This window comes from Dicentrarchus labrax, unplaced genomic scaffold, assembly GCF_905237075.1.
Source record: "Dicentrarchus labrax unplaced genomic scaffold, dlabrax2021, whole genome shotgun sequence".
NCBI lineage: Eukaryota > Metazoa > Chordata > Actinopteri > Moronidae > Dicentrarchus > Dicentrarchus labrax.
Genome location: NW_026136713.1, coordinates 13,648,906 through 13,672,640, shown reverse-complemented (window position 1 = coordinate 13,672,640; position 23,735 = coordinate 13,648,906). Strand labels below are relative to the sequence as shown.

Below are 23,735 nucleotides of genomic sequence, written 5' to 3'. Positions count from 1 at the left end.
ACACATGTGAGAAGTGTGTGACGGCACAGTGGGGGATGATTAGTTGTCCTGTGTGCTCCTGTGACTAGATTAACGGTTCCTTTTCCTTGTGTTACTTTCTGAATGAAAGGCCTCATCCTAATTGCTTGTTGCCTCTTGTTTTTCTCCTATTCTTGTAGGACAAACACTGCCATGTGTCGCCCTCTTTGATAGGTGAGTAAACTAATTCCAGAGAATAGTCTCATGAGCATCGTGTACTGCAGTGCAGTGCCATCCTCGCGCACCACTCCCCAACATCGTCTTGTTCCTGTTTGAAAGCAGTCCAGGCATAACAAAGAAGAAAAAAAAGCACAAACAGAGAAGCAGTGAAGCAAAGAAAGAACAAAAAAGCAATATCCTTTCATGCTTTGTCAGAAATGGGTTGTTTGGATCGTACAGTAGCATTTTATATTGCCTGAGTCTGTTCCACAGGACTGGTGCAGTGAATAATCCTGAATCACAGAGTCCGCATCCAAAAAATGAAAGAAAAAAAAAAACACTGGTCTTTTGCCACGTTTGTTGGATTTGTTATTTGAGCTGGGCAGGCAGAATCTCTGGAAGCAGGAATTCATTTTTACCACACAATGCAGACCCAGAGACCAGTAAAATGACACAGACTGTCTGGGCAATCTATTGTGCTGATTTACTGTATATTCAAGAATTTACACTGTGGGAATAAGCAGGGTTTAAATGATTAACTGTGCCTTTGCTGTATTCACTCAAATAAATCCTGACGAAAATATCCTCCCTAAAATGTAGATTTTTAAAACTTGTGCTGGAATTATGTGTGACACAGCACCCGTGTGCAGTATGTTTTGTAAGCAGCTGGTGGTTATAATAATACATTATTGATCGTGTCACAAAGCATCTTATAAAGAGAGAGAGACAGAGAGAAAGATCACATGCCAGATGAAGCTGTCAATGGAGCCCTCAATCAGAGGATGCAAGGCAGGAGAGCAAGATTGAGGCAGATGGTGCTTACTATTGATCCAAAACATGCACACACACTTCCACTGACTAACGGTTCAATATTGGACCATTACAGGAAAAAAATCCCCTCTTTGTGTATTTGTCTGCAGGGGGCTGCTCGGGCTACTGACACTCCAGTGGCACCATACTGGAGTTAAAGTATGCAGTGCCTTTAACCTGAGCCGAGTTGTGCTCCTATAATCCCTGCAGAACCATCCAGGGTTTTATTCAGCGTAGCCAAGTTAAAACAGTGTTGTGAAATGACATGAACACAGACACAGGACCCTTTCTGTACATTTTTATTTACAAAATGTATTAAAATTCTCTGTACAGCGCCTCACTAATGAGGTTCAAATTATGCATGCATCTCTTGCTCTTTTGTACCCACTACTATGCCTGGCAAATTTTTGTTTTTTTGCAGAAGGGGAGGTGTACAAAAAGAAAAAGGTGAAACTGATTTACAAAAGAATAACCAGGGCTGGATTTCTAACGTTAACCTAAGGGCAGTTTGTGAGTAGCAGAGCTCGTCAAGCATCACTGATTTCACATGCAATTTCTTAGAAAAAAAACAAAAAAGGAAAAAAAAGGGAGGCCAATCTTTCATTGTGTAATATAAATAATTCTCATTTATCTAAATGTACACATTTTTCACAACTCGTTCTTTGTTTTTCTTCACATTATCAGTTTCTTTTTTTATACAAAACTATCTGCCCATAGTTTCAGGTGATTAGATAATTATCTTCCTAAATCCTATGGAATCACAGTCTTTTTGAAAGAAAAGAAATTATTACAGCAATATGGAAATGTGCTAAGCTTCAGGACTCTCCCTGGTATAACCTTGTATAAATCTATTTTCCGTTTGTATTCATATATTTTAATTTACTAAGTGAAGTCACCAAACACTGTAATGCTCATTAAAGGAAATCAAATTAAAAGCAAACCACAGCTCATTGTAAAATGTGCAATTGTTAAAGAAAATGGTAAGGTAATCCAAAATACTACAGTTTAAAAGCCATTACTGTTATCCTTTAATTGGATTGCAGTTAATCTACAATTGAATTACCCTTTTTGTTTGGTTTTACTTTCATGTACAGAAGACTCTAGACTTCAGGGAAAGACTGTCTGGAGCGACGAACCTTAGCGAGTCAGTGCTCCTTTGATATTTTACAAACTGTAAATCACAAACAGAATTTTTTTTTACTCAAGCATGAATACCTTGCTTTACACACTCTTTTGTCATACAAAACACACTCTTGGCAGTATTGGAAGTGCGAATTATGACCTGGTTCTGGGGTGCGTAAAAGCAAAACCAGATCATTATCTCATCTTCATGAGTCCCATCAAACGTTCAGAAGACAGTGGCAGCAGCACCAGAGTTTAGAGTACAAACAACACACTCATAATTGTTTTCGGGCTAAATGGCATTTCGCTCCAATAAGATCAATCTGTCTTTTAAAACAAGTATATGGTCACTATAAGTGACTTACAGCAGTATAAAAGCTATTGTCTAATAACCAGTGTCTTACAGTGCACTGAACAGATCTAATAAAATTATTTGAACACATATAACCAGTGAAAATCTGGCAGCAGAAGGATGAAGAGTAATCTGATCATATTGATTACAAGAAACCAATTAAACACTTATAAGATTCGTCTTCTTTCTGGCACTTCAAAATGTGCTTAGGGTTGCAAATGATGGCTTTAGTTCTCTCATTCATTATAACATGTCAAATGTATTATATATATATCTATCTATTTATATATATAGATGTATATATATATATATATATATATGTTTTAATCACTGCACCATTCTTCTGTTTTGTATGAGTTTCAAGCAAAAAAGCAATATCATTGTGAATGAGTTGCATTGATTGGACTCAGAGTTCCATAAGGCACTGAGAGGAGGGAACCGCATCGGCTCTTCCCATGACCAGTCCAGTCGTGTCGTCATTTGCAGATTATCATGCCGTGTCCGCCGAGAGGATTTGGCTTGGAGCTCAATCCCCGCGATCCTGTCCTTTCATAGATGTTTAGTCACAGTTGTAAGGGACAATGGAAATGTTTTCTTAACCTGTGTCAACATACAGAGCAGAAGCAAACATGGGTAGAGTTGAGGTTTTTATGATTGGCAGGAAAAGTTTACATTTGGGTGTGACTCATGTTGGGTGAAAATATGTGACTGTGAATTAAAAATGAATAAAAACGGAAATAAGGCAATTTATTTTCAAATTCAAACGTCTTTTCCAAGTAACACCGAATGAGTAACAATTCAAGTATTGTTTAAGAGTAGTCATCTCTAACCACCAGTGAGAAGAGCCCAGACAAAACTAACGAATGTGGGATTCCATTACTCAAAGTGAGAAGTTGACTGAGTTAATATGTTTTCAGGGCCTTTTAATTACGTTGCTCTGTTGTACAGCTGTACTTAGTATTTAACAAGAAGCACACGAACACACATGCAATCAATCCAATCAAATACAAAACTAACAATTTATTTAAGAGTGTACTTCCTAGGTATGTTTTGTTTAATTCAATGCTGTCGTACTGTTACATACAGATATTTTGGGAATTCCCACTTATTTGTGGTGAGTTTTCAGTGGAAGTTTCTACAGAAGAAATAGTCCCTATGAAAGCTGTTCAGTCTGTTCTGTGTATTTTTCAGAGTAATAGATTTGAAAGCTGCACGAATCAGTATGTTTTATATTAACAATGGGTGAAATGCCAACTTGTAATATGACTGGGGTAAACCTGTTAATTATCACGCAATTCTTTTTGATTATTTACACTGCTCTGATCAATGTTTTCTGAGTCAGCAGCAGGCAGATGTATTCAGCTCTGTTTTCAAGCTCCAAAAACTGACTGTACACTATCTGTCCAGCAGCTAGCTGGTAGCTGTGCATTTAGCTACATTTAGAGGCCAATATTTCCCTCAGGAGTTGATGAACACTAAAAGTGAATATTAGACCTACAATCATCAGGGGGCCATAAAAACCAAAATAAATCAAATGCTGCCCCATACCTGCTGTTAGCGTAAATAGACAACTGTTTGCGAACATATCAACTTTAGAAGGTGATAATATGTAAATGTTGTGTTTGCAGATTATTCCACTGCCTGCAAGTGCCACGAAAAACAATCTGCCATGAATGTGATTTTTTTAATGCTGTGATCACTAGAAATTAGAAATCTATTGAGATGGAGGCTAAAATCTCAAAACTGTCCAAGTAAAACCAAAAATATCTTCTCGACTAGATACAATTAGAGGTAAATATAAAATATGTTTGTTTCTGTTGATGCAATTCGGGAGAACTGACCCTTACCATGCCTTAGGCCTCAATAAAGTGTGGATGATCCAATATGTCGCAGCCAGACTCATAACAAGGTAAAACAGGAGATAACACATCTCACTAGTGTTAAAATCTCTTCATTGGCTCCTTGTTATATTAGGGTTGTGATAACTTTTAAGGCTTGTAGAGGGGTTAGCTCCAGAATATATAGCTGATCTCCTGACCTCCTATGATCTGAAATGCAACGTGATCAGGGAAGCTAACATTATTTTATTTTAAGTCACTTCTAAAAAATGGCTTTTTTATTGTTTGTATCATTATTTTTAATTGGATTTTATAATAGGATATAATATTTAATTAACTGTTGCTAATTGTATTTTAAATTGTAAAGTGCTTCTTTTTTATTTACATAGCTTTGTTTGGAAAGCTATATAAACTTCAATTTTTTAAATTATTATTATTTACAGATCAGATTACCATCACAAAATAAAGCATTTTAATAGCATATTCAATTCTTAGACAATGCAAAAATAACTTGATACAGCATTTCTATGAAATGGAACAAAACAAGCGGTTGTTTATAAGAGTGCTGTAGCACTTCATATAGCCTGAGGCACTACCCATGCAGCTATAGGTTACCATGTATAAACGACATCTCAGAGTTTTGTATTTGAGTGGCCTTGTGTGTTCTGTTGTACCCAACATGACAAACATAAAAAATTTCACAAGCAGCTCCACACAGCAAAACATACACATGAATTATTTACTCCGACTGATATGACAAGAAGCTAAATGATTCATCTCCCACAGTGCTCGGGGACTGTGTGGACAGTACGGAGAGGTGACATACCTCTAGATCTTAACGCTCTCAGTTCCGTATACGTTGTAGCCTTCTCTGTATGTGGCAAAGTTCTGGGTGTTGGTCGGGGGAGCCGGCTTAAAATTCTGGGCATTCTTGGCCAATTTCAGCCGTTTGGTTTCTTGCCGTGATTTATAACAGAACTCTATCAGAGCCACCATCATGGCCAGCCCCAGCCCTCCAACCAGAATATAGAAGACACCAGCCACATTGCTTAGGCTGAGAGCACTTGTCTTGTCCTGGGGGAAAGTGAATAACATAGTTAAGAGATTTGCAGTGAAGGAATGGCAGCAGAACAAAATACAGCCTGCATCCTTCAAACTGAGTCTAACATTGCCTTGACTTAAAACTGCTTTAGCAAATCATCATACTCTATCTTACTGGTGCTACATATGGCAGATTATGGACTAACTGCTGCAAGCAACCAAAAATTGAAGATGTAATGAGGTGCTAAAGCTAGAATTTCGTCTGAACTGATTTTCCTATGGCTGTCACAAAGTTGTAAGGAACTTCAGACTGCCATAGTCAAACCATTCTCCACAAAGGAGAAAGAAGCCAACTCTTAATGCTCTATCTGCTGGTGAATGTAGAGCTTTCCCTTCCCTACACTACATGTGTGTAAAATGGCTTCTGCTCTTGACCATGTTAGGAAGCTGGTCAGTATCGCATAGGTCAATAGCTCTGAAAATCCCTGTCTTTTTTAAATCTTCTTAGCGACATGTACGTATAACTCTCTTGGCAACATTGTCATACAGTACAGTCAAATTCATAGTAGATGAATGATAGCTCCATTAAAGTTTAAAAAAAACACTAAAAATCAAACCATTTTGCTGCTGCTTACCTACCAAACATATTCATTAAAAATTTGTTCATTAGAGTTTTACTATTTGCAGTTTAACCCTATGAGCATGGATATATATAAAGCTATCTAGCGACCCTAACCTGTAATCTGAGGCTTTGACTGTATCTCAGAGGGTTAAATAGTGGGTTTATTACATTCCTCAACTTCTTGTAATGCGCAAACAGAGCCTCTAACCTCAACTCCGAGCAGCCACAAGATTTAGAGGACACCCTACGGTGCTCTCACCGCTTAGAGAAGTTGAATTTGAGTAACTCATCACAATAAGAGGCTTTGCTTGTTCATCACACCACAGGAGGCCAAAGAATCTAATAGACACATCTTGATGCAAACTAGTAACAACACAAATAAATCAAATTTTCATTAACAGTTTGGTAAATAGAAACAGCAGCATAATGGTCAAAGTATCATGAATGTCAAGAGTGAAAATGAGCAAAAATAGCATTTATCAACAACTGTAACTGCTGTGATTCAATTGAAATGGTGTGTCTGAAAGGCACTTTAGCAATTTCCCCACAGTATTATCATTACAGTTTTCACAAAAAAGAGACTCTACATTTTAAATTGCATCAAAAAGTGTCTCATTTCTATGGCATGAAAAAAAAAAAAAATGAATTTGGGGAAGCAGTGCCTCATGTTAAAGCCACGTGTAAACTGTGTTACAGTTTGTGGCAGAAAAACTAAAATACTAAAAAAAGAAAAATTATGTGTAGCAAATAAAGAAAATGTATACTATAGATGTTAGAGAAGTCTTGTCTTGCATATGAACAGTACGTCAAAATGCAATTTGGAATCAGTACAAAAGACCTGCAGCGACTGACCTTACTTCCAGAGTCCTTGGTTCCACATTCACCCTTATCGTACCACCATTTGTTTTTCAGCTTGTCTAAGATGCCTTGTTCACTGAGTTTCAATACTGCAAGGTTTACAGGAGTTCTTCACGTGGGAAATAACATAAATAACATTATATTATGTTATTTTATGTTATTCAACTTTTAAACTACTACATACTTTACAAAGCGATAAAGCAGGGCTCCTGGCTATGTCAACATCACAGAGAGCAGGCATTCTACCTATTACCTTTATAACCCCTAGTCTAAAGCCAGGACCTACCCATATCGCTTTGAGTAATCGGCAGACGCTGTTAACAGGGCGACAAGCAGGTACTGGCAGTACAATCTGCAAGTCTATGAGTATTAAAAAGCATCAGGGTACATTGGTTTGGGGGCAGGTGTTGAATCACACGGGCTTCTTTCTGACCAGCATTTAACAAGTTCAGTCCAACAAGAGCTTTGTCTTAACAAACAGAAAAATCTAAGCGATACACACACTACCTTTCCATTTCCACAATATCAGCCTAATCCTGTGATGACTAATACTACTAATACTACTGTCACCAGAGTGACAACAATCAATTCTAGAGGTATTACAACCAATTTCATATCCAAGCAACTGTGCCCAAAAGTACAGAGCTTAATTAATTCTTGCCTGTTCTATCCCAGCATATCGCTAAGAAAACCTTATCTCCCAATTACGCCAGATTAGTGTCAGATGAAGTGTGTCCCAACCAAACTGCACAGAGCTGCAGGACTAAGCTCAAAAGTATCAGCGGAATAATTCCTCTCATATTTGCCTGTAGCTGCATAATCTAATGTCTGACACAGCTGTTTCCTGCCCTCAGCAGTGGAATGTGACTAATTACATTTACTCAAGTACTGCATTGAAGTACAAATCTGAGATACTTATACTTTGAGTATTTCTATTTTATGTAACTTTATACTTATTGTACATATTGTATTGCAAATATTGTACTTTTTCCTCCACTGCATTTGTCTGACAGCTTTAGTTACTTTTCAGATTATAATTCTCCATATTCTTACTATCCAGTGAAAACCAGTATCCCCAAATTTGGTGATTTTGAGTTTTTGTGAAAAAGTGAAGAATTAAGTGTTCCTTTGTGGGTTGAAACAATTCTCCTACTTCTTAAGCTAAAAAAAATATTTAAACTCCCCTTGGATTAGTTGGAAGATTCATTGTCCAAACCTGAAAACAGGGCTGTTTTTCTTATGAAAAGTTGACTTTTCAGAGATACGTGGTTCTCACAGGACAGCGACACTGCAAAGATATACTGATCTGAAACAATATGACGCATTGCTGCAGATTAAACTACCTGACAGCACATAGTAGTTCAAATCAGCTCAACCTTAAACATGCACATTAAATGCAACATACACATTAATGCAGCAGTATTATTAATATAAATCATATATAAAAGTCAAACAGTGAGTACATGTTATAATACATACATACTTTTACTTGTAGTGGAGTATTTTCACATTGTGGTATTAGTTATTCTACCACTGCTTGCTGGTTATAGCATGACGTCAAAATACTGCACCTAAATAAAATCATGAGCTGAGTAAAGATCATATTTTTTTGTTATAACATGACATTTGTGGTTCAGATCAATTTCTCTGTGTAAAAGAGAAAAGCAAAGGAAAATAGTGCATCGATAAATGAGTGACCTGATTACTCCCTGGGAAGAATGTCCCCATAGGCAATTCCATGAAATGCATAATGCACTGAAAGAAGATTACACCACTGTATATCCCTCATAGCCAATCTAGAGAAACGGACTGTGAAGACCAGACCATTGTCTTGGCTTGGAGAGACATTGATTAACAATGCAATTACCCTGTAACATGCTCTGTGTCTGAAACTCAATCAAGGCTGCACTGTGTTGTGCCTGAAGGCAGGAAAGAGCTGTGTTAACTGTGTGAGTGGGTGTGCATGCAGCTGTGTGCATGATTATGTGTATCTCCTGATGTCTGTTGGAACATGGAGCTGTGAGCGGGACAGGGCCAAGCGATGCGCAGTTTGGAGCAGAGTGCTCCAGGCCGCATTATTCCAGTTAATCGGGCCTTTCCACTGAGTCCTGGGGAGCCAAAACAAGCCAGGAAACAGATAGATGGTACATACCTGTGCATGATAAAAGATCGACGACAGCATAAGAGATGCTTTCAAATGGCTCCTGAGCATGAGCTCTTAGTAGCACAGGCAGGCCTCCTGAGCTCAGTGACTACAGAACATAGCAATGTTAGCAATGCAAACATTGAAAAAAGGTGACTTTTGAACACAAAATCCTTTTCAGAAATAAACCACAGGCATTTAGTAAGACATTATTTGATCTATGCCTCATGCAGCCTTTTGTGGTGAGGCTATTTTAAAAATGACTCTCTCCAGCTTAACTGTTCATTGTGGTCTTGGCCAATCCATGACAAATGACAATAAGAGTGTAATGGCACAATATGCAGTCCTTGGGACCTTGCAGCTTGTCTGTAATCTAGCCAATTACCTGACCCATATCATCACATGTGTGCTGACAGCATCATTTGTCATAAAATTGGCCTTCATTGTGAAGCATATAATGTAATGTTATCCATAGCACAATGCTTCATGGCACGTAATCTAAGTAACATTACACTAAAATGTCATGGTTGAGTGGGGTTTCACACTTTGCACCATTAGCTTCCATAATGAAAAAACCATTTATCATTTAACCACAGAAGAAGAGGGAGCGATCTGATGGTCAGAAGGGTCACAGCTGGGTTATTAATGAGTTTGGGTAGGAACTGCATGTAGTGGAATCAAACCACAAGTGGTTTATCAGATGACTCGTCAAAAAGAAATCGTTTGTTTAATTAGAATTCTCACGTTTGCCTGTAATGCTTAGTCCCCTCAAGACGCCGCTGTTCCCCTTGCTTTCCTGTTGGCCTCAGCTGAGCAGCCATTTTGAGGTTTTAAGTAGAATTTATCACATTGGCTTTAAAGCTCATGGGTTCTGGGCCAGTATCATGGATGTGAAGCAGCTGTGCGGTGAAGTACTGCAAAGCCATGTATTTTACAGGATTAGCAAACTTCACCTTCAGGAGGGAAGGCTGGAGGTTAAGGCCTTTTCAATGTAAAATATTCTATCACTGGCAAACTTAAAGGCTTCCTTTTTGAATTACATGCGTGTGACTTCAACTGCTTGTACTCAAACTGTCAAAACTATCTAGACAAAGTCCTCATATCTGACTCTAGGTGATCTGCCCTACACATGTGTAAGGGTGAATAAATAAAGCTCAACCTTTCACAACTGCAGGGCAGCCACATTCACCTATTAATTTGGAGAATTTCCAGTAACTTCAAAGTTTGTCATACAGAGAGAAAACTCCTACCTTAATTCTAATACCGCTACATCTGCTAATACTGCTACTGCTACATGAACATTACACTCTCAATAATCACAAATATTACTTTTCTGTTGATTAAGCTCCTTAAAGGCTCCTTAGTTTGATCTGAGCTGTTAAAGTGTCTGGTCAGACTAGCAGTTAATTTGGTAATCTGCCGTGGGGCAGCAGCAGGTTGGTTGGGGCGGACAGTTGGTTTGGTTATGGTTGAGTTGTAACAGCCTTGCCGATTACTCTGCACTATGGTACCCGATTGTGGTGACATCGAGGCTGACCTTGGAGTCACCTCCCCCGCTGCCGCACTCTCCCTTGTCGTACCACCATTTGTTTTTCAATTTGTCCAAGAGGCCTTGCTCATTCAGTTTTAAAACTGCCAGGTTAACAGCATTTCTTGAAACGATAAAACATAACTTGTAAGAAAATGCACAGGTCCGTGAGAAATCTAATGCAAAGTAATAATTGTACTAAGCATCATAATGATAGGTAATGGTAGTGAGACTACCACTGTCAAAGCAGGGGCTTATGCACAGAATCTGTTAATCAGAATGGTCTAGGAAAGGACAAATTGTTTAAGAATTTAAGGAATATGGAGAGATAAGAAAGGCTTATATAAGGTAAAGACAGTGTTAAATCTTGGAAAAGGTGGCATGAAGGGTTACGTAGTTTAGAAACTGAAGTGTGCGGGATGGGGACACTTGTCATTGAGAAGAAAAGTAACAACAACAAACATCATGCAATTAACATTCGTCACAAGTGACAGCGCAGCTTTTAAAGGCTAAATTGAAAAACCATTGAACTGTTAAATTAAAAGTGACAACACAACAGTCAGGTAGGACAGCACACGGGAAAGAAAGGAGAGATCGAAGGAGAGAGAAAAGCAACAGTAAGAGAGACATAAATATGAAATGATTGTTAGCTTTAGCCTTATTATCTGTATATGATTCCTCCTTCTAGAAATTAGCAACTCTTATCACATATATGAACATATATGAAATAGAAGAATTAAAAAACGTTATCATCGTTTAACCTTTGTATCCAAGTGCATTGAAAAACATACTACCGTTACCTCTGTGTCCATAAAAAAACAAGAAGAGGAAGAGAAGACAATGACAACAGGGGGACATCAGGGTAGGTGGAATACTATAACAACATGGAGAATATTGTTATATTATTCCACCCACCTTAATGCTGAGCCTTTGGGCGTCGCCACACCGTAGCCTTTCGAGTCGAGGTTCCCGCCAACTTTCATGGTGTCGCACGGCTTCCGCTGCTCGATGTACTCGTTCATGGTGGACTCGAGGAGAAAGGCGAACTTGCCCTTTGACTTTCGTACCCGGGCTACGCCATCGGGTGTGGTCTTAACAAACACTGAGGGTTCAGCAGATTTCATGTATGACCACATCTTCTCATACACTGCTATTTTGGATCGCTGTGCAGAAAAGAAAAGGAGAAAAAAAGGAGCTTAAAAATCTCAAAATCATATGCATTTAATGGATTTTTGTAGGATTTTTGTGCTTAATGATCACTTCATTTAAACTGGCATCATGAAGTATTTATAGACATCTCAGAAAGTGGCAGTGTGATATCTTTAAATACTTCCAGAAAATGTAGCTGGTGGGTTTTTTACAAGATCATGAAGTACAAGAATTTACTAAATCCATTTCTCTTCATAAGCATACACATACTCTTCTAACATTATGTTGCAGCTTGAGGCTCAAACTCACTGAGTTCGAATGAGGATCACAGATCACCTGTGCAGTATATAAATGTCATGCAAATTTGGTTTCAGTAGAAATACTGGCATTTGTGGAAAAAAATATCTTCAATAATTGAACTTTCGTAACAGTGATTTGTTGGTAATGATAATTTATATGGAAACTTGCAAAAGTTTTGACCAATCTCTGTTAGTGAATTCAAGCCTTGGTTTATAGGCTTAATTTAACTTGTAAAACTTATTACAGTCATTCATTTCAACAACACTGTGCTTAATGTAACATCTCCACTGTGACTCAGAGGCAATGTGCATGAGAAGCAAGAGAAGTGAACAAGAAAGCGGGTTACATAGACACAAGGCAACCCATCACAAAGTGACACCGATGAGCATTTTCCCAGCGCCTGGGGTCAGGCTTAGCGAGCCTGTAAAATCTGTGGGAGTTGAGCACTATCTATAATAAGCATCAATTAAATTATTCAATGCCGCTGGATTTATTTTGGCATAGGCATTTCACACTTTGAACAGATCCCAGTCCAAGCAGTGATGAGCCAGTTCCCGAGTGGCACTGTGTGTGCCGCAGACTGGATCCCACGTAAGAAATATACTTTCTTTTAGTAAAGGCCAGAAAAAGACGAAGGGGTTGGATAGTGTTCAAAAACTGGCTGAAGATCTACTGTCAAAAAGAGGGTTTGTGTATGGAACATGGACAAGCTGTTGATATACCAACATCTGTCAGAGATATTTCCCTGTGGGGCTTTTACCTCAGAAGACCACAAGGCATCAGTTTAGCAAGAAATGATTAGTCAACTGATTCATTAGTTGATTGACAGAAAAATAATCAGCCACATTTTTTACTATTAGATAATTGATTAAAGCAACATTATGTAACTTTTCTACCATAAAATAACAGCTTCAAATCATGCTGATGCTTCACTAATGATGAATGGTGCCTCTGCCACTCCACGCCCTGTACGTCTGTTCTCGCGCCTTACTTTGGTCTCTGTGTTGGGACATGTGTGTAATGCAGTAGGTCACCAACTATGTCACTGATTTTGGTGAAACTGGATCATTTTTTAGGGAGATAATGTTTTTTTGTTTTCCTACTGATGTCCTCCAGCTGCTTTGCCTCAACTCTGTGTGAGTTTCCTGATAGACACCAAAGTGGGTTTGGGTGGGCTGGGTTTCTTGCTGTTGGGCTAGTAAGTAGTATTAGCTAGCTTGCTACTGGGGGTAGGTCTACTCCACTCTAAAACTATAGGCCTGTCAAATCTACAAAAAATACAAATTCTTACATAATGTTGCTTTAAGTTATTTATTAAGCTCCCACAAACATGCTGATGTTTAGCAAGTATCATATACCATTTTCTCCATCTTACAATGTCATTAGTTTACAATATTCAATTTTGACCTGACACTCATTCTCAAATGTTTTCTCTGGGATTTTTGGACAGTTTGTTGGACAAAAAAAGCAACTTGAAGATGTCAACTTTTTATATTTTATAGACCAAATGCACTTCATTGAAAAAATGATGCTCAAGGTAATTGATATTGATATTATAAATAACTGTTCGATGTAGCGATTATTAACAGTCAACTACAAAAAAAGTAAAGATCATGCATTTTAACCTTTATTATTGAATGTTGAAGATAAAATACACTAAGTGCTCATGGTGATCTGAGACTGTGCATGTCTAGACATACTGATCAGTACACAGACTCATCACTGTTCTGAACTGGATTGGTAAAAGCCCCCTTAACAATCACATATCCATCTCTAATGCACTTCCATTAATAAACAAAAGCATTAACCTTGACCTAACGAAAGTGCTTTACTGGCTTTATGCAATCATATACAATTTGTTTGTAGGCATCTGTCACAGAGCATCAGGGCAAGGGTGAGGATGAGATGAGACAGCAACATAACACAAATTAAAAAGTCTGCATGATGAATGTTCTCTGCTCAGAAGAAAAAGCCTTGAAGTTGAAGCGATTCTTTTTTTAATGCAAACACAATAGATGGGAGGTGGGGGGGGTCTTTCAGAGTTAGATGTGATGTTTTTGTTGACAATCTTGTTAAATGTGTTCAATTTGCATGTGTCAGACATCATGGAAAGGACACTATTTTGGAGGACAATTTCTCCAAAGACCCGGGGCTCATCTGCTCAGCAGCGGGAAGGCTCCAGACGCCTCCTCATATGAAGAGAAAAGAATGGATCTGGGCATTGATTACTGACGACAGAGTGTGCTGCCTCAGTGCTTTATGAAGTCAATTCATCAATATCAGAGCGGAGGCGAAGTGCGACCAAAACCTAAATAGGCCGATTCCACTGCAACTAAAGTCACCAGTAAGATGCTAAAGGCAGATTCTGATAAGAGAGAGAAAAAGAACAAGATACAGTGAGAAATCCCAGCAGGGAAAGAGAGATATTTGATTATTGACTGCTGACACACAAATATGCATAAAGAAACACACACACACACACACACACACACACACACACACACACACACACACACACACACACACACACACACACAAACACACACACACACACACACACACACACAAACACTGTAATGCACTGAGAGTCTGCCCTCATCTGCTTAAAAATTTAATAATTCAAATTCCGGTCTATGGTGGTCATTTGAAATTCAATTAGGCAATAATGACAAAAAAAGTCCATCATCAATGAACAGACAATTTGTTGAGCAATTATATACTGCCATTAATACAGCTTTATACATCTGGCCCTCCTTCACACAATATAATGGCCCTGTTAGAACATACTGCTGTATTCTAAATGAGCTTCCAGGCAATTAACAGAGAGTGGGACACATTTGATAGCTATTGTATGAAGTAAAAAGAAATAGTCTATGTTTGATAACCTGCAAACAGCATAATCCTCCTCTTTTTAATGTCTTCAAATTTTACTAAAGCAGTCATAATGTTGCTCTATTCATAATGAAGTACCTAAATAGTCAGTCTCAGCCAGCCCTCCTACCTAAGCGACACAGTTACATCATCTGTGTAGGTGTCCCTCTGGCAAACCTGTCTGAAGCAGTGAGCTTCCTGCTGTCTTGTAATAAAGATAAAGACAAACTGAGGACTGTTATTCCAGCCTGGTAACATAAGATGAGGAATAAAGGGGACAGGACTTGCCTCAGGCAAGACAAAGTTAGGGGTGCCAGAGAAAAAAATGCTGATTATTCTTCCAGGGAAAAGTCTTTGAATCACCATGTACAAATCACATGCAGATATCAATGCACGGGGACTCGGGCACACTAATGCATGCACATACAAATGGAGGTTTCCTTGGAGCAGGGGTCGGCAATTAGGTACAGACATTGGCCAGTTATTTTTAGCATTTCATATTTCGGGGGCCAAATAGTTTTATAGGGACGGTGGAAATTCAGGTCTATAATACTATTTCTTATTTTTTTTTATTAAACCTGCAACAACAATTTTTTGGCCTCTTGGGGGCGCCAGAAACAAGCTGTATAAAAACAACAACATTGACATATCAACTCTTCAGGTTATATGACAAACTTGTTAGCAAACTGTTGAATATTTATAGTACATATCCAGCAGATATGGAGTAACATTAGCATTAGAGTTGAGTTCCTGGTCCACCTTATAAATTTAGGTCCAATATTTACTATTTTAGCTCTGTTTTTAATGTCCAGTAACACTTCAGAGAAATATCTGGTGCTCTAGCTGCTAAATGTGCCACTATGTTCACCAACTAGCAGCTAACTGTGTCCGTCTGCTGTTTTGCTGGGTGGGTAGTGTTGGTTTTTAGAGCTTATTTGCTGAAAACAGCTGCTTGGAGGAGTTGAAAAAACACTATGAGAACAAAATGTATTAATAAAATGGTTTTAGGATTATGTCTGAGTGCAGCTCATTTTCCCCCATTTTCTAAAACAATGTATCTCTTTTACACTGGCACCTATTTGTGTTCAAATCTGTTATGTCAAATATGCTAAAACTGTGTTTGAATTCAAAAGATACTTGTATAGTTTACAATAAAAAAGTGGATTATATTATCTATATTTATTTATATAATTTATAATTTTGACATGTTTATTGACGTTTACATATACGTTGTATTTATATTGTTATCTACAGTACAGATTTAGAACAAAGGCCATTATTAGCCTACCACTGCCTTAGAGGATAAGTATTACTCTCTTACACTAAAGACACCTACAGGCTACCCCTTAGGTATTTACTCACAGTCTAGAGATAAAATGCTTATTGGCCAAAAAAATTGGCCTTTAAAGTCTATCCGACAGGAAGAAAGACAAGGAACACGTGCTTTTCAGTATTTTCAAAAAACATTAGTAAATCTAGAAATTAGAGATTTTGTTGACCTTGAAATCTCCAACAATGTCATTAAAATGTCCGACAAGGGACAAGTGATTAGTCAAAGAAATTGCCCTCACCATTCTAAACAACCACTTAATCTGTATTGATTCTGAGTTATGCAGCATTTCCAGACCTCTGTTCACTGCCCTTCGAACTGCAGCCTGTTTTTTATTCTTCCTTTGGTGTCGCAGGCTGCTGTGATTATGGCCTCTCCCACGTACACTCCACTGCTTGTGTATCTAAATGCCATCTCCAAACACCCACCACTACATTTTCCTTCTACTTAACTTCCCTTCCATTTTGTTTGTGGACATCACCACTTTCCCCCAATATCCTGTATGCCAGGACTACCTGTATCTCAAGTATGCAGAAATGAAAGTTGAGGCTCTGGGGGTGTACTTGTCATTGAAGTGCCACATGCTACGCCCTGAATACCAATCACTCGTCTTTGATGCTTGTTGCTGGACTCCAATAGCTCCTCTCACGCCTGCTGTTGCTGCTCATCTAAAGTTCGACAAGGCCCTCTGAGGACAGCACATTCCCTCTGAGGTTACGCCTATCTCGCAGTAGTCTATCATCACTTTTGTCAGCTTTCTCTTTTATGCAAAAGGGCTCTAATCTTTTATAGGAGCCTCCCCTTCGCTCAGCACTGTACTGAACCACATAGTGACAACAGCTCTGGGAATTTTGTTACAATGTGCTGCATATGATTGCAGGGCAACCTAAGGATTTCTTGTACAAATCTCCTTGCCTGCTCCTCTTCATGCAACCCTTGCCTAATGCAGGTCTGCTATGCATACTAAAGCCACTTATTAAACACTGTGTTGGACCATGAAGAAGCTATAGTGTCTGTGCGACAATAGCTGAGACGTGAAATTGATTTTCATGCTTAGTAAAATGCATTGGTGACTGCACTCAAGCTGTTCCCATCTCTACCACACCTGCAGATCAGTAAGATGCATGATGTTTGCTGTTGAGGCTTTGGGTAATGCATAATCTTTTGAGGGGAACAGAAAACAATGCTGTGGTCTCATTTCTCTGCGCAATTATCATTCTTTCATTGTTACGCTGTTAAATGAGGTGCATGACGGGACAGCAGTGTGGTTGTCTTTGATGGTCTCACCCCGGTCTTTACACATAATTAAACAGCCACATCAGCCCATTTTATCATCTCAGCCATTATTACAATCCAGCTTCTCCTTCAATGTACATCTCAAAATGTAACAAAGCCAAGCCTTTTGATGGAATAAAACCTCATCAAGAGGATAAACATGGCCTTGCTGGTGCAACTCCTTATTTTCTAATCACCAAAACACAAATATTCAACTGACTGCATGAAAAGATCCGTGACAGGAATTAAATGATGAAACAAATCACAGTGGTGCAGCGGCACATGACAGCTGCTGTGTTGAGGAAGAGCAACACAAAGCTTGAAGCTACCCCGCATTGTCTCAAGGTAAAGCAACAGACAGGCTGGAGACAGAGGAGAAGAGGGTGCCCAAACAAGCAGGGTAGTCTGGGGAAGAGGAGCCAAGTGCGGGTAGAGCCATGATGCCAAGCGCCTAGAGCCATTCATGCTTCCACTGGGCACATCAACGGGCTCCCAGGCCAGCTGTCCTAGTTGGTTGTGAGCAGCAAAATCTGAGCTTTCAAGAGGGATCTACTCTAACGCCTCTCTCTTTGAAAATTCCTCTACAGCTTCTCTGCATTCCCACCACCAAATGAAGATGCGCAACGGTGATGTGAATACTGCCACTGTCAGGTAATGAGCCGTATTTCCAAACTGTCAATTTTTCAGGAGTTAAAAAAAACCACCTTGTAGGAATATCTTAAACTACAGAGACGATAAGGTAATTTAATCGATTTAAAGCGGTTTGTTGCTCATTATTACATGCCATATTCATGTTACTACATCTTACTTTGTGATTTTCGTGCTTGGAAAGGGAGCAGAAAAAAGGTATTTTACAAATGTACAACATTACTGAGTTTGCTCTACTTGTCACGCAGCTTTGTAAAATAAACCAGGTGAAATCATCAAAAATTAAAGGCGGGGGATGGCAGAGATGATGACATATGTCTTGTTTGAAACATTGGGCTTGAGTTAAAATTTCCAGCTGGCTGATGCCGTATGGGTCTAATTAAGCCTGAATGTATTTCCTGAAAAACATATCTGAAATAGAACTTTAACTCCTATTAATCAGTATGTTTTTTTTCTTGTCAGACCTCTACAGCTTTAATTAAAAGTCCCTTGGAATAGCGGTTCACACATGTCATTTCCTATTTGAAGACTTGGGGATGTAACTAGGACACTCATTATTCAGAGTACAGGGAAACTGTGACTACCCGACCACCCCTCGGATTGCACTAACAGCAGACCTGTGGTGGATCCATTGTCAGGCTTGAAACCTAATCTGTAATTGGCATCCATCATGTCTCTGACATAGAGACATGCACTGTTTATACACCTGAGTATCATCTCTGATGAAAGGAAAAGTGATGACAGGCTTTGTATTGAGGTGTTGTGTGGAGAATAAAGTGCTGCTGTCATGTGTGTCATGTGCCATGTTTCCCGGGATATATTATCTGCACTGCAAAGAGCCTTTCACAACAGCCGTAAAACAAAACTCTTTTAAATATCAAACTCTGCTATCTTGTCCTTCTTTGAAAAAAACATGGATTTGATTTTGCATTTTGTTGTTCTGAGCAATTCAACCCAGGGGTAATACAAATGAATTGCTCTTTCTGCCAACAGGCTGCAGCTGTGAAACATATGAATTGTTTCTCTCTTGGTGATGAGTAATGAGGGAGCGTAAGATAAAAGACTGTCATATTGCCTTTTCGTCATCACAGGCAGAGTGCTGTTTCATTAATTCTTTCTCAACTTATTGCTCTGCAAATGCAAAGGATTGGACTGCTGGTGTAGCCCTGCCACAAGCTAAGACATCTATGAATTTCACAGCAGAAGGGTGATTGCCCTAAAGATATGCAGCACTGTTAAACTCCTGCATGGTGAGCATGTGGTTGCCTTTCAGAGACTAATATACTTTCGCTTCAGATTTTAGTTAATTTATGACTTAATTGCCAGGCTAGTCCCTCATGCCGATGGACATATTGCTTATTCCATCTGAACCGTCTTTCAGACTGCTCTGTTTGACCTACAGGGCTCTTCTTCATCAGGTCCAATTTGCCAGCCATGGCCGGCTAGCTAATTATATTTCATGAGCTGACCCTTCTGAGTTTGAGTCTGATGTGGGTGCTTTGATTAGCCTCCTGTTTTTATCACCTCTGAGTCTTCCACGTTGTTATCACACTTTCTGCTGACAGCCCCAGTGCCTCAAGGTTGCACACTGCAGTACTGCCGCATAAATTTCACGTTCATGTCATGAGAGTTCAAGAACTGCTTCTCTGTCAACATGCCTCATTTGGAGCAATCTTGTGCGGGTCAAGAGTGCCGTACTAAAGGTACAAAATGGAAAAGCTACGAGGAGGAGTTTATCAAGGACATTACACAAAGTAGTTTTTACGATGCAACAAGCCTGAGTGCAAAATATTTAGGTTTTTGCAGGTTTTGTCATTTTTAGCTAAAAGCAAACTGATTAAGGTGCTGTGTGTGTGTGAAACCAAACAGTTTTCTGATACTACTCACCCTAAAAAACTCCTTTGTGGAGCCTGAGTCCAGAGTGCCATATGCTATCTCTGTCTGCTTGGCCAGATCTTCTGCACTTTCTATAGGAGAGACCATTCTCTCCACTGTCAAGAAGGCAGCCAAGTTGGCTGTGTAGGAAGAGATGATGATGAGGGTGAAGAACCACCACACACCACCGACAATACGGCCCGACAGAGACCTGCGAGAGGGAGGTTGATGACAGGGAAACACAGAATGTAATTACACAGTGGCATGTGGCGCCTATCAACTTGCTAAGATCTACCAGTTGTGTTTAATGTACCTAATTGCTTCATCATCAGAATTTCCTTTTAAATTACACTGGTACTGTGTCAGCACTCTAGAACAGCACATTTCCAAGGAAAGTAGCACTTGTTGTTTAAAATGTACTCTAATCCAAGTCTTTAATTGTCTGTGAAACAATCAGGGTCAAAGTTCGTTTCATAGCCTGAAGAAAGTATTGATGAAACCATTCTGATGATGGTAATTCCAGTATACAAACTGACAAACTCAATTACACATATAATAGCGGCAATAAATGTGAAATGAGTTTAGCTTCAAATAATGAACACCTGAAGGTACAGGACAGGAAATGAAGATGCTTGAGTGACTCTGTGTACTTATTGAAAACACACCTCATCACTTGCAGTTAAAATTGCATGTTGTGGTAGAAGTGGTGCTTATCTTTTTTCAAATATATTTCTACTGTCCACTCCTGGTGTCTTTTGGAGCTGACCCACCTGGGGGAGATGTCACAGCCCTGCTGCATGAAGGCGCCCAGTGAGAACCAGAGGGAATTGAAGATGCCAAAGTCATTGGGAGGATCGGGGGGTGTCTGGGGGTCTTTGGTCTCATCCTGTTCCTCGAGGTTCCACTCATAAGGACTGAACCGACTGACCAGGAACAGGACCACGCTCACCCCAATATAGGCAAACACTATACACATCCAGATCTCATAGGCCAGTGGGTCCAGGAAGGAGAAAACGCCAGGCTTGGACTTTTGGGGCTTCTTTATCATAATGGAGATGCCCAAGCTCATAAAGGGCTTGGAAAAGTCTATCACCTCCTCTCGAACCAGAGTTATGGTGAGAGGTGCAACAGCTATATCTGCTCTCTGGAAACAGGGACATGCACAGCAAGCATTAGTCATGACCTGCATAAATAAACAGGTCATTTTAAATGTATGTGTGAATGACTTGAGCTGGAGAAAGAGAATAAAACAATGTTGTTATCACACATTATACATATGATTATAAGAAATAAGATACCAGCTGTGACACAACACACACACACACACACACACACACACACACACACACACACACACACACACACACTCACAGGAAAATCAGATTGGTATTTGCACACTGTTATGACCTCGGATGTTAGCTATAATATATTTGAGATTCAAAAATTCATCAGGGTTTTTTTCGCAAAGTGGCCACATTGGGAGGTAAGAAATAGAGAAAAAGCTTACGAGGCCGCTGCAAGACTTTTGGAGAGACAGCTTGGAAAACATCCGCCGGGGCAGCTGGGTGTTTGAGTCATGTTTGACCAAATGCTTCCTTAATCAGGACCCAAAGGGCTACTGAGCGGAAAACGTTTCAATTGTTTAATTTGTTAAAATAAGTAGCTTTATACTATGTCCTGCTATAGCACTATAGCTGTTTCAATTGAATTGTTTACATTAAAATATACAACTGTTAAAATATATATATATAAATAGCATATTTTAAGAATAATGAATGTAACCTTTGTCTGTAAAAGGCTATAATATAAACTGAATATACAGTAAAGAGGTTCCTGTACAAACAAAAACAGCAAGCGACTGGCATTAAGTCATTTGGATTTCCCAAACACAGCTTTTTCTTTCATTTGCTTTATTTTTTTAATTTTCCAAGCTGTTTCTTTTTATCTCAATCCTTTGCTCTGCTGCTTCAATCACATTATGTTATCAAAACACATCCACGGAGGTGGTGCTGCCTTTTTAGAAATCACAATGGGTTTCTTTGTAAAAGCAGAAGAAAATAATTAATCACATTCGACAGTGTTACTGCAGCTAGTGTGTATGTGATTAATTAAATAACTGCTCCTCTTCAAAGGAGCCACTCCGTGAAGGACAGTTCTTTGTATTGTGCTGTATTGTCTTTTAATGTCGAAATTGAGAAAACATTGGATTGAAGCAGCACAAGGCAGAAAATGTTTCTTACAAGGTCAAACTAGGAGCAACACAAATAGACCCAATAAACACCACTGTTTTCTTTACCCTGTCAAACACAACATTGTGAAGGGCTATAACCATTTAATCCTCGCGCAGGCGTAAGCAGCACTCAATCAATGGGGAGGGAAACAAAGCAATAAAGAGCAGCCTCGGGCCTAACCTTTAAAAGACAACTAAAATCGAATTAATTTACTGGTCAAAAGGTCAAAATGTACAAAACTATTAGTCCCGGCCCACCTGCTGTAAAATTACAGGCCTGGAAAGACTTGACAGCAGCGTGATTGGGATATTTTTTTCACCTTCCATCTGCAGGGAGTGGACTTTTCCCATTTGAAAGATAATTTGGTGGCGATAGCACATCAAACCAAGCAATCTCTCTGGCTGATAGTTGGGAAATTGAACAGATGAGGAAGCCTAACCCTCATGCATTTTGTATTTGGCCCCTGTTCAACTATTGTGGCCTCAGAGAAAGGCGAGAAGGAGAGCGGGGTGGGGGTGGAGGGTAATTTTGGAATGCACGAGGTGCTGCGAGAGCCCGAGTGCTCTGTCTGATGTAAAACACGGCATGACCCTTCCCTAATGTGAGAGGTTCAGCCTTTATGGAGCACAACACATATGGATCTTGTTGTTTCAAACCGCAAACCACCATTTAGCTGTTGATGCTAAAGCAGATTTTCTCAGCTGTGAATTTACAATGTGGCATATTCATCATACACATCAAACATTGAACATAATTACACAATCACTTCAAAGGCATACAATCTTTCATTCATCAAAGTGATTACAGTGTGTTTGCCATATGGACTCATTGTTTTCATGTACCTACCTCTGTTTCAACTGTAAGAGAGAGAGAGCTTTCTAGGCTAAGCAAGAAGGATTAATTGCAATGAACAGCACTGAGAAATGATTTCATTTTCTCCGTCTCAAGATGATCACCAACTCCCCAATGCTTGAGGCTGCATTTGACAAATTCACTCACAGCTGAGCTTCCTGAGACAGCATCAGACTTTGAACTGTGCAAGAGCTGATGAGTTCACAACGAGTTGGTGATAACCTTAAGACAGAAAAATGAGATCTCCTCTCATGTTGAAGTTCCTTGCAAACTGTCATGTAATCAGCGAAATCGAGGCTCCCAGTACTCACCCCATAGACCAGTTCACCCACCATCCCGTTCCACGTCTTGGTCTCGGGGTCTCGGGCTCCGTACTTCCCATCCATTACTATAGACAGTTTGTACTTAATTCCAACATGTTTGGCAATCTCAGATGCTAAATCGACGCAGTAGCCTTCATATCTGTCATTCCCATCCAGATGCATATAATTTTTCTTGTACATCACATAAGGAGCTTCCTGTTGATTCAAACACACGCTGGTTTATTCACTCCCATGCCCTGGCACACATTCAATTATACAGAAATATGCATACATGCACTCATATGTTCCCGTGCACACACACTCACACTCACACACACACGCGCGCACACATATAGAGAGAAATTCAAAACATTATAAGCTGCTATAATCACATCCATGCAGTCATGCATA

General features: G+C 39.3%; 1 protein-coding gene across 6 annotated transcripts in view; it reads right to left on the bottom strand.

Moving 5' to 3' along the window:
- Window positions 1-1,270: 1,270 nt before the first annotated feature.
- The window catches only part of LOC127375217 (glutamate receptor 3), an 81,977-nt gene continuing 59,512 nt past the window's right edge, over window positions 1,271-23,735 (bottom strand). The window contains exons 10-16 of one of the 6 annotated variants that reach the window (XM_051421176.1): window positions 23,334-23,540; window positions 20,710-21,083; window positions 19,952-20,150; window positions 11,407-11,654; window positions 10,501-10,615; window positions 5,126-5,373; window positions 1,271-3,061 (exon numbers count right to left, since the gene is read on the bottom strand). In XM_051421176.1, coding sequence (XP_051277136.1) covers window positions 5,128-5,373; window positions 10,501-10,615; window positions 11,407-11,654; window positions 19,952-20,150; window positions 20,710-21,083; window positions 23,334-23,540 — 1,389 coding nt within the window. In that variant the 3' untranslated portion in view covers window positions 1,271-3,061; window positions 5,126-5,127. Of the gene's footprint in view, window positions 3,062-5,125; window positions 5,374-5,395; window positions 6,930-10,500; window positions 10,616-11,406; window positions 11,655-19,951; window positions 20,151-20,709; window positions 21,084-23,333; window positions 23,541-23,735 lie in introns of those variants that run through there. The other 5 variants (XM_051421177.1, XR_007887338.1, XM_051421179.1 and 2 more) reach the window with 5 other exon arrangements.